The sequence below is a fragment of the Coregonus clupeaformis genome, unplaced genomic scaffold (assembly GCF_020615455.1).
Source record: "Coregonus clupeaformis isolate EN_2021a unplaced genomic scaffold, ASM2061545v1 scaf0059, whole genome shotgun sequence".
Taxonomy (NCBI): Eukaryota; Metazoa; Chordata; class Actinopteri; order Salmoniformes; family Salmonidae; genus Coregonus; species Coregonus clupeaformis.
Genome location: NW_025533514.1, coordinates 756026 through 768422, shown reverse-complemented (window position 1 = coordinate 768422; position 12397 = coordinate 756026). Strand labels below are relative to the sequence as shown.

General features: G+C 43.6%; 1 protein-coding gene across 4 annotated transcripts in view; it reads right to left on the bottom strand.

Annotated features, from left to right (window-relative positions):
• LOC121570998 (tyrosine-protein kinase Tec-like) overlaps positions 1 to 12397 on the bottom strand; it is a 209398-nt gene that overhangs the window by 151115 nt on the left and 45886 nt on the right. For 3 of the 4 annotated variants that reach the window (XR_006658154.1, XM_045212874.1, XM_045212875.1), the window contains exon 2: positions 10586 to 10780. The exons of the other annotated variant lie outside the window; for it this stretch is intronic. Coding sequence is in view for 2 of the 3 variants with exons in the window: in XM_045212874.1 (XP_045068809.1) it covers positions 10586 to 10723 (138 nt within the window). In the remaining variant the exon portion in view is untranslated. The remainder of the gene's footprint in view (positions 1 to 10585; positions 10781 to 12397) is intronic. 4 annotated transcript variants of the gene reach the window in all.

Below are 12397 nucleotides of genomic sequence, written 5' to 3'. Positions count from 1 at the left end.
TTGGACAGGACAGGACACAGTAAGGTATTGGACAGAACACAGTAAGGTATTGGACAGGACAGGACACAGTAAGGTATTGGACAGGACAGAACACAGTAAGGTATTGGACAGAACACAGTAAGGTATTGGACAGGACAGGACACAGTAAGGTATTGGACAGGACAGAACACAGTAAGGTATTGGACAGGACACAGTAAGGTATTGGACAGGACAGGACACAGTAAGGTATTGGACAGGACAGAACACAGTAAGGTATTGGACAGAACACAGTAAGGTATTGGACAGGACAGAACACAGTAAGGTATTGGACAGGACAGAACACAGTAAGGTATTGGACAGGACAGGACACAGTAAGGTATTGGACAGGACAGAACACAGTAAGGTATTGGACAGGACAGAACACAGTAAGGTATTGGACAGACAGGACACAGTAAGGTATTGGACAGGACAGAACACAGTAAGGTATTGGACAGGACAGAACACAGTAAGGTATTGGACAGGACAGAACACAGTAAGGTATTGGACAGGACAGAACACAGTAAGGTATTGGACAGGACAGAACACAGTAAGGTATTGGACAGAACACAGTAAGGTATTGGACAGGACAGAACACAGTAAGGTATTGGACAGGACAGAACACAGTAAGGTATTGGACAGGACAGAACACAGTAAGGTATTGGACAGGACAGGACACAGTAAGGTATTGGACAGGACAGAACACAGTAAGGTATTGGACAGGACAGGACACAGTAAGGTATTGGACAGGACAGGACACAGTAAGGTATTGGACAGAACACAGTAAGGTATTGGACAGGACACAGTAAGGTATTGGACAGGACAGAACACAGTAAGGTATTGGACAGGACAGAACACAGTAAGGTATTGGACAGGACAGAACACAGTAAGGTATTGGACAGGACAGAACACAGTAAGGTATTGGACAGGACAGAACACAGTAAGGTATTGGACAGGACAGGACACAGTAAGGTATTGGACAGGACAGAACACAGTAAGGTATTGGACAGGACAGAACACAGTAAGGTATTGGACAGGACAGAACACAGTAAGGTATTGGACAGAACACAGTAAGGTATTGGACAGGACAGAACACAGTAAGGTATTGGACAGGACAGAACACAGTAAGGTATTGGACAGAACACAGGGTATTGACAGGACAGGACACAGTAAGGTATTGGACAGGACAGAACACAGTAAGGTATTGGACAGGACAGAACACAGTAAGGTATTGGACAGGACAGAACACAGTAAGGTATTGGACAGGACAGAACACAGTAAGGTATTGGACAGGACAGAACACAGTAAGGTATTGGACAGGACAGAACACAGTAAGGTATTGGACAGGACAGAACACAGTAAGGTATTGGACAGGACAGAACACAGTAAGGTATTGGACAGGACAGAACACAGTAAGGTATTGGACAGGACAGAACACAGTAAGGTATTGGACAGGACAGGACACAGTAAGGTATTGGACAGGACAGAACACAGTAAGGTATTGGACAGGACAGAACACAGTAAGGTATTGGACAGGACAGGACACAGTAAGGTATTGGACAGGACAGAACACAGTAAGGTATTGGACAGGACAGGACACAGTAAGGTATTGGACAGGACAGAACACAGTAAGGTATTGGACAGGACAGAACACAGTAAGGTATTGGACAGGACAGGACACAGTAAGGTATTGGACAGGACAGAACACAGTAAGGTATTGGACAGGACAGAACACAGTAAGGTATTGGACAGAACACAGTAAGGTATTGGACAGGACAGAACACAGTAAGGTATTGCGACAGAACACAGTAAGGTATTGGACAGGACAGAACACAGTAAGGTATTGGACAGGACAGAACACAGTAAGGTATTGGACAGGACAGACACAGTAAGGTATTGACAGGACAGAACACAGTAAGGTATTGGACAGGACAGAACACAGTAAGGTATTGGACAGGACAGAACACAGTAAGGTATTGGACAGGACAGAACACAGTAAGGTATTGGACAGGACAGAACACAGTAAGGTATTGGACAGGACAGAACACAGTAAGGTATTGGACAGGACAGAACACAGTAAGGTATTGGACAGGACAGGACACAGTAAGGTATTGGACAGAACACAGTAAGGTATTGGACAGGACAGAACACAGTAAGGTATTGGACAGGACAGAACACAGTAAGGTATTGGACAGGACACAGTAAGGTATTGGACAGGACAGAACACAGTAAGGTATTGGACAGGACAGAACACAGTAAGGTATTGGACAGGACAGAACACAGTAAGGTATTGGACAGGACAGGACACAGTAAGGTATTGGACAGGACAGAACACAGTAAGGTATTGGACAGGACACAGTAAGGTATTGGACAGGACAGAACACAGTAAGGTATTGGACAGGACAGAACACAGTAAGGTATTGGACAGGACAGAACACAGTAAGGTATTGGACAGGACAGAACACAGTAAGGTATTGGACAGGACAGAACACAGTAAGGTATTGGACAGGACAGAACACAGTAAGGTATTGGACAGACAGAACACAGTAAGGTATTGGACAGGACAGAACACAGTAAGGTATTGGACAGGACAGAACACAGTAAGGTATTGGACAGGACAGGACACAGTAAGGTATTGGACAGGACAGAACACAGTAAGGTATTGGACAGGACAGAACACAGTAAGGTATTGGACAGGACAGAACACAGTAAGGTATTGGACAGGACAGAACACAGTAAGGTATTAGACAGACACAGTAAGGTATTGACAGGACAGAACACAGTAAGGTATTGGACAGGACAGAACACAGTAAGGTATTGGACAGGACAGAACACAGTAAGGTATTGGACAGGACAGAACACAGTAAGGTATTGGACAGAGACTGTATTGGACAGAACACAGTAAGGTATTGGACAGGACAGAACACAGTAAGGTATTGGACAGGACAGAACACAGTAAGGTATTGGACAGGACAGAACACAGTAAGGTATTGGACAGGACAGAACACAGTAAGGTATTGGACAGGACAGAACACAGTAAGGTATTGGACAGGACAGAACACAGTAAGGTATTGGACAGGACAGGACACAGTAAGGTATTGGACAGGACAGGACACAGTAAGGTATTGGACAGGACAGAACACAGTAAGGTATTGGACAGGACAGAACACAGTAAGGTATTGGACAGGACAGAACACAGTAAGGTATTGGACAGGACAACAGTAAGGTATTGGACAGGACAGGACACAGTAAGGTATTGAACAGGACAGAACACAGTAAGGTATTGCGACAGAACACAGTAAGGTATTGGACAGGACAGAACACAGTAAGGTATTGGACAGGACAGAACACAGTAAGGTATTGGACAGAACACAGTAAGGTATTGGACAGGACAGGACACAGTAAGGTATTGGACAGGACACAGTAAGGTATTGGACAGAACACAGTAAGGTATTGGACAGGACAGGACACAGTAAGGTATTGGACAGGACAGAACACAGTAAGGTATTGGACAGGACACAGTAAGGTATTGGACAGGACAGAACACAGTAAGGTATTGGACAGGACAGAACACAGTAAGGTATTGGACAGGACAGAACACAGTAAGGTATTGGACAGGACAGGACACAGTAAGGTTTTGGACAGGACAGAACACAGTAAGGTATTGGACAGGACAGGACACAGTAAGGTATTGGACAGGACAGAACACAGTAAGGTATTGGACAGGACAGAACACAGTAAGGTATTGGACAGGACAGAACACAGTAAGGTATTGGACAGGACAGAACACAGTAAGGTATTGGACAGGACACAGTAAGGTATTGGACAGGACAGGACACAGTAAGGTATTGAACAGGACAGAACACAGTAAGGTGTTGGACAGAACACAGTAAGGTATTGGACAGGACAGAACACAGTAAGGTATTGGACAGGACAGAACACAGTAAGGTATTGGACAGAACACAGTAAGGTATTGGACAGGACAGGACACAGTAAGGTATTGGACAGGACACAGTAAGGTATTGACAGAACACAGTAAGGTATTGGACAGGACAGGACACAGTAAGGTATTGGACAGGACAGAACACAGTAAGGTATTGGACAGGACACAGTAAGGTATTGGACAGGACAGAACACAGTAAGGTATTGGACAGGACAGAACACAGTAAGGTATTGGACAGGACAGAACACAGTAAGGTATTGGACAGGACAGGACACAGTAAGGTATTGGACAGGACAGAACACAGTAAGGTATTGGACAGGACAGGACACAGTAAGGTATTGGACAGGACAGGACACAGTAAGGTATTGGACAGGACAGAACACAGTAAGGTATTGGACAGGACAGAACACAGTAAGGTATTGGACAGGACAGAACACAGTAAGGTATTGGACAGGACACAGTAAGGTATTGGACAGGACAGGACACAGTAAGGTATTGAACAGGACAGAACACAGTAAGGTGTTGGACAGAACACAGTAAGGTATTGGACAGGACAGAACACAGTAAGGTATTGGACAGGACAGAACACAGTAAGGTATTGGACAGAACACAGTAAGGTATTGGACAGGACAGGACACAGTAAGGTATTGGACAGGACACAGTAAGGTATTGGACAGAACACAGTAAGGTATTGGACAGGACAGGACACAGTAAGGTATTGGACAGGACAGAACACAGTAAGGTATTGGACAGGACACAGTAAGGTATTGGACAGGACAGAACACAGTAAGGTATTGGACAGGACAGAACACAGTAAGGTATTGGACAGGACAGAACACAGTAAGGTATTGGACAGGACAGAACACAGTAAGGTATTGGACAGGACAGAACACAGTAAGGTATTGGACAGGACAGGACACAGTAAGGTATTGGACAGGACAGGACACAGTAAGGTATTGGACAGGACAAAGTAAGGTATTGGACAGGACAGAACACAGTAAGGTATTGGACAGGACAGAACACAGTAAGGTATTGGACAGGACAGAACACAGTAAGGTATTGGACAGGACAGGACACAGTAAGGTATTGGACAGGACAGAACACAGTAAGGTATTGGACAGGACAGAACACAGTAAGGTATTGGACAGGACAGAACACAGTAAGGTATTGGACAGGACAGAACACAGTAAGGTATTGGACAGGACAGAACACAGTAAGGTATTGGACAGGACAGAACACAGTAAGGTATTGGACAGGACAGAACACAGTAAGGTATTGGACAGGACAGAACACAGTAAGGTATTGGACAGAACACAGTAAGGTATTGGACAGGACAGAACACAGTAAGGTATTGGACAGGACAGAACACAGTAAGGTATTGGACAGAACACAGTAAGGTATTGGACAGGACAGAACACAGTAAGGTATTGGACAGGACAGAACACAGTAAGGTATTGGACAGGACAGAACACAGTAAGGTATTGGACAGGACAGAACACAGTATGGTATTGGACAGGACAGAACACAGTAAGGTATTGGACAGGACAGGACACAGTAAGGTATTGGACAGGACAGAACACAGTAAGGTATTGGACAGGACAGGACACAGTAAGGTATTGGACAGAACACAGTAAGGTATTGGACAGGACAGGACACAGTAAGGTATTGGACAGGACAGAACACAGTAAGGTATTGGACAGGACAGAACACAGTAAGGTATTGGACAGGACAGGACACAGTAAGGTATTGGACAGGACAGAACACAGTAAGGTATTGGACAGGACAGAACACAGTAAGGTATTGGACAGGACAGAACACAGTAAGGTATTGGACAGGACAGAACACAGTAAGGTATTGGACAGGACAGAACACAGTAAGGTATTGGACAGGACAGGACACAGTAAGGTATTAGACAGGACAGGACACAGTAAGGTATTGGACAGGACAGAACACAGTAAGGTATTGGACAGGACAGGACACAGTAAGGTATTGGACAGAACACAGTAAGGTATTGGACAGGACAGAACACAGTAAGGTATTGGACAGGACAGAACACAGTAAGGTATTGGACAGAACACAGTAAGGTATTGGACAGGACAGAACACAGTAAGGTATTGGACAGGACAGGACACAGTAAGGTATTGGACAGGACAGAACACAGTAAGGTATTGGACAGGACAGAACACAGTAAGGTATTGGACAGGACAGGACACAGTAAGGTATTGGACAGGACAGGACACAGTAAGGTATTGGACAGGACAGAACACAGTAAGGTTTGGACAGGACAGAACACAGTAAGGTATTGGACAGGACAGAACACAGTAAGGTATTGGACAGGACAGAACACAGTAAGGTATTGGACAGGACAGGACACAGTAAGGTATTGGACAGGACAGAACAATGTAAGGTATTGGACAGGACAGGACACAGTAAGGTATTGGACAGGACAGGACACAGTAAGGTATTGGACAGGACAGAACACAGTAAGGTATTGGACAGGACAGGACACAGTAAGGTATTGGACAGAACACAGTAAGGTATTGGACAGAACACAGTAAGGTATTGGACAGGACAGAACACAGTAAGGTATTGGACAGGACAGAACACAGTAAGGTATTGGACAGAACACAGTAAGGTATTGGACAGGACAGAACACAGTAAGGTATTGGACAGGACAGAACACAGTAAGGTATTGGACAGGACAGGACACAGTAAGGTATTGGACAGGACACAGTAAGGTATTGGACAGGACAGAACAAAGTAAGGTATTGGACAGGACAGGACACAGTAAGGTATTGGACAGGACAGAACACAGTAAGGTATTGGACAGAACACAGTAAGGTATTGGACAGGACAGAACACAGTAAGGTATTGGACAGGACAGGACACAGTAAGGTATTGGACAGGACAGAACACAGTAAGGTATTGGACAGGACACAGTAAGGTATTGGACAGGACAGAACAAAGTAAGGTATTGGACAGGACAGGACACAGTAAGGTATTGGACAGGACACAGTAAGGTATTGGACAGGACACAGTAAGGTATTGGACAGGACACAGTAAGGTATTGGACAGGACAGAACAAAGTAAGGTATTGGACAGGACAGGACACAGTAAGGTATTGGACAGGACAGAACACAGTAAGGTATTGGACAGAACACAGTAAGGTATTGGACAGGACAGAACACAGTAAGGTATTGGACAGGACAGGACACAGTAAGGTATTGGACAGGACAGAACACAGTAAGGTATTGGACAGGACAGAACACAGTAAGGTATTGGACAGGACAGAACACAGTAAGGTATTGGACAGGACAGAACACAGTAAGGTATTGGACAGGACAGAACACAGTAAGGTATTGGACAGGACAGAACACAGTAAGGTAGAGTTACTAGTTTGACTAACAGTACATGGTAGAGTTACTAGTTTGACTAAAAGTACATGGTAGAGTTACTAGTTTGACTAACAGTACATGGTAGAGTTACTAGTTTGACTAAAAGTACATGGTAGAGTTACTAGTTTGACTCACAGTACATGGTAGAGTTACTAGTTTAACTAACAGTACATGGTAGAGTTACTAGTTTAACTAACAGTACATGGTAGAGTTACTAGTTTAACTAACAGTACATGGTAGAGTTACTAGTTTGACTAACAGTACATGGTAGAGTTACTAGTTTGTAGGAGCAGTCTGATAGAGACATAATGGATATAGAGGCAGTCTGATAGAGACATTAAGGATATAGGAGCAGTCTGATAGAGACATAAAGGATATAGGAGCAGTCTGATAGAGACATAATGGATATAGGAGCAGTCTGATAGAGACATAAAGGATATAGGAGCAGTCTGATAGAGACATAAAGGATATAGGAGCAGTCTGATAGAGACATAATGGATATAGGAGCAGTCTGATAGAGACATAAAGGATATAGGAGCAGTCTGATAGAGACATAAAGGATATAGGAGCAGTCTGATAGAGAGACATAATGGATATAGGAGCAGTCTGATAGAGAGACATAAAGGATATAGGAGCAGTCTGATAGAGAGACATAATGGATATAGGAGCAGTCTGATAGAGAGACATAAAGGATATAGGAGCAGTCTGATAGAGACATAAAGGATATAGGAGCAGTCTGATAGAGAGACATAATGGATATAGGAGCAGTCTGATAGAGAGACATAAAGGATATAGGAGCAGTCTGATAGAGACATAAAGGATATAGGAGCAGTCTGATAGAGAGACATAAAGGATATAGGAGCAGTCTGATAGAGAGACATAAAGTATATAGGAGCAGTCTGATAGAGACATAAAGGATATAGGAGCAGTCTGATAGAGAGACATAAAGGATATAGGAGCAGTCTGATAGAGACATAATGGATATAGGAGCAGTCTGATAGAGACATAAAGGATATAGGAGCAGTCTGATAGAGACATAAAGGATATAGGAGCAGTCAGATAGAGAGACATAAAGGATATAGGAGCAGTCTGATAGAGACATAAAGGATATAGGAGCAGTCTGATAGAGAGACATAAAGGATATAGGAGCAGTCTGATAGAGACATAAAGGATATAGGAGCAGTCTGATAGAGACATAAAGGATATAGAAGAAGTCTGATAGAGACATAAAGGATATAGGAGTAGTCTGATAGAGAGACATAAAGGATATAGGAGCAGTCTGATAGAGACATAAAGGATATAGGAGCAGTCTGATAGAGACATAAAGGATATATGAGCAGTCTGATAGAGACATAAAGGATATAGAAGAAGTCTGATAGAGACATAAAGGATATAGGAGCAGTCTGATAGAGAGACATAAAGGATATAGGAGCAGTCTGATAGAGACATAAAGGATATAGGAGCAGTCTGATAGAGACATAAAGGATATAGGAGCAGTCTGATAGAGACATAAAGGATATAGGAGCAGTCTGACAGAGACATAATGGATATAGGACTGTGATATGAGGTTGTCTCACCTACAGTGGGGAAAAAAGTATTTAGTCAGCCACCAATTGTGCAAGTTCTCCCACTTAAAAAGATGAGAGAGGCCTGTAATTTTCATCATAGGTACACGTCAACTATGACAGACAAAATGAGAAAAAAAATCCAGAAAATCACATTGTAGGATTTTTTATGAATTTATTTGCAAATTATGGTGGAAAATAAGTATTTGGTCAATAACAAAAGTTTCTCAATACTTTGTTATATACCCTTTGTTGGCAATGACACAGGTCAAACGTTTTCTGTAAGTCTTCACAAGGTTTTCACACACTGTTGCTGGTATTTTGACCCATTCCTCCATGCAGATCTCCTCTAGAGCAGTGATGTTTTGGGGCTGTCGCTGGGCAACACAGACTTTCAACTCCCTCCAAAGATTTCCTATGGGGTTGAGATCTGGAGACTGGCTAGGCCACTCCAGGACCTTGAAATGGTTCTTACGAAGCCACTCCTTCGTTGCCCGGGCGGTGTGTTTGGGATCATTGTCATGCTGAAAGACCCAGCCACGTTTCATCTTCAATGCCCTTGCTGATGGAAGGAGGTTTTCACTCAAAATCTCACGATACATGGCCCCATTCATTCTTTCCTTTACACGGATCAGTCGTCCTGGTCCCTTTGCAGAAAAACAGCCCCAAAGCATGATGTTTCCACCCCCATGCTTCACAATAGGTATGGTGTTCTTTGGATGCAACTCAGCATTCTTTGTCCTCCAAACACGACGAGTTGAGTTTTTACCAAAAAGTTATATTTTGGTTTCATCTGACCATATGACATTCTCCCAATCCTCTTCTGGATCATCCAAATGCACTCTAGCAAACTTCAGACGGGCCTGGACATGTACTGGCTTAAGCAGGGGGACACGTCTGGCACTGCAGGATTTGAGTCCCTGGCGGCGTAGTGTGTTACTGATGGTAGGCTTTGTTACTTTGGTCCCAGCTCTCTGCAGGTCATTCACTAGGTCCCCCGTGTGGTTCTGGGATTTTTGCTCACCGTTCTTGTGATCATTTTGACCCCACGGGGTGAGATCTTGCGTGGAGCCCCAGATCGAGGGAGATTATCAGTGGTCTTGTATGTCTTCCATTTCCTAATAATTGCTCCCACAGTTGATTTCTTCAAACCAAGCTGCTTACCTATTGCAGATTCAGTCTTCCCAGCCTGGTGCAGGTCTACAATTTTGTTTCTGGTGTCCTTTGACAGCTCTTTGGTCTTGGCCATAGTGGAGTTTGGAGTGTGACTGTTTGAGGTTGTGGACAGGTGTCTTTTATACTGATAACAAGTTCAAACAGGTGCCATTAATACAGGTAACGAGTGGAGGACAGAGGAGCCTCTTAAAGAAGTTGTTACAGGTCTGTGAGAGCCAGAAATCTTGCTTGTTTGTAGGTGACCAAATACTTATTTTCCACCATAATTTGCAAATAAATTCATAAAAAATCCTACAATGTGATTTTCTGGATTTTTTTCTCTCAATTTGTCTGTCATAGTTGACGTGTACCTATGATGAAAATTACAGGCCTCTCTCATCTTTTTAAGTGGGAGAACTTGCACAATTGGTGGCTGACTAAATACTTTTTTCCCCACTGTAAACAACCATGCCTCCATAGTACAGGGAACAGTATGTGTCTGCTACTCTCACCTCTGCTCTGAACTCATAGTATGTGAGCGTGGTCTTGGTGAGGACGAACACCCTCTCCTTGTAGTTCAGCGGCGATGTGAACCTCTTCTGTTGAGACCGCTTGATCAGGGTCTCTTCCAATAGCGGTTCAGCACTCATCTCGGCCCCTCCCTCTCCCTCCACCCTGCCATCTAATACTGAGTGGACCCACCAGGACTGGAGAGGAGGGGAGAAGAGGAGGAGAGGAGGAGAGGAGGAGGGGAGGAGGAGGGGAGGAGGAGAGGAGGGGGGGAGGAGGGGAGAGAATAGAATAGAATAGAAGCATGTTGTCAATATGTTGGGTACTATATTACTATATGAAGGTGTTTTATCTGAATGAAAACAACCCCAGGCACTTTGCCCTTTGGTAGGCTGTGATGTTTATTATCTATGCATAGTCACTTTACCCCTACCTACATGTACAAATTACCTCGACTAACCTGTATCCCCGCACATTGACTCGGTACCGGTTCCCCCTGTATATAGCCTCATTATTACCTTGACTAACCTGTACCCCAGCCCATTGACTCGGTACCAGTACCCCCTGTATATAGCCTCATTATTACCTGGACTAACCTGTACCCCCGCACGTTGACTCGGTACCGGTTCACCCTGTATATAGCCTGGTTATTACATGGACTAACCTGTACCCCAGCCCATTGACTCGGTACCGGTTCCCCCCTGTATATAGCCTGGTTATTACCTGGACTAACCTGTACCCCGCACATTGACTCGGCACCGGTTCCCCCTGTATATAGCCTGGTTATTGTTATGTGATATTTTTGTGTTATTTTATATTTTATTTTTACTTTAGTTTATTTAGTAAATATTTTCTTAACTCTATTTCTTGAACTGCATTGTTGGTTAAGGGCTTGTAAGTAAGCATTTCACAGTAAGGTCTACACCTGTTGTCACGGATTCAGCCGAGGCTGCCCCTCCTCCTTGCTCGGGCAGGCTTCGGCGTTCGTCGTCCCCGGAGTACTAGCTGCTACCGATCTATGTTTCTGTGTTTGACTTGTTGGGTCTTGATTGTCTACACCTGTTTCCCATTATGTTGTATTGTCTTCCCTATTTAACCCTCTGTCGTTCACTGTGTGTTGTGTGTGATTATGTTTTCGTCATCGGCAGTCGTTAGTGTTATTTTCCTCCCTGTGTGGAGGTTGTTTGTACTCAGTTTACTTTCTAGTAAAGTACGTTTCCAGTAAGCTCTGTGTCCTGCGTTTGACTTCGCCCACCGCATTTCACGGACGCTTATGACACCTGTTGTATTCGGCGCATGTGACAAAATACATTTGATTTGATTTGATATATATGCTATGAAGTAATCAGATAGTTACAGGCTAGTCTAAAGGCATGCTACCACTTTATATAGTCAAGTTACAGGCTAGTCTAAAGGCATGCTACCACTTTATATAGTCAAGTTACAGGCTAGTCTAAAGGCATGCAACTACTTTATATAGTCAAGTTACAGGCTAGTCTAAAGGCATGCTACCACTTTATATAAGTTACAGGCTAGTCTAAAGGCATGCTACTACTTTATATAGTCAAGTTACAGGCTAGTCTAAAGGCATGCTACCACTTTATATAAGTTACAGGCTAGTCTAAAGGCATGCTACTACTTTATATAGTCAAGTTACAGGCTAGTTTAAAGGCATGCTACTACTTTATATAGTCAAGTTACAGGCTAGTCTAAAGGCATGCTACCACTTTATATAGTCAAGTTACAGGCTAGTCTAAAGGCATGCTACTACTTTATATAGTCAAGTTACAGGCTAGTCTAAAGGCATGCTACCA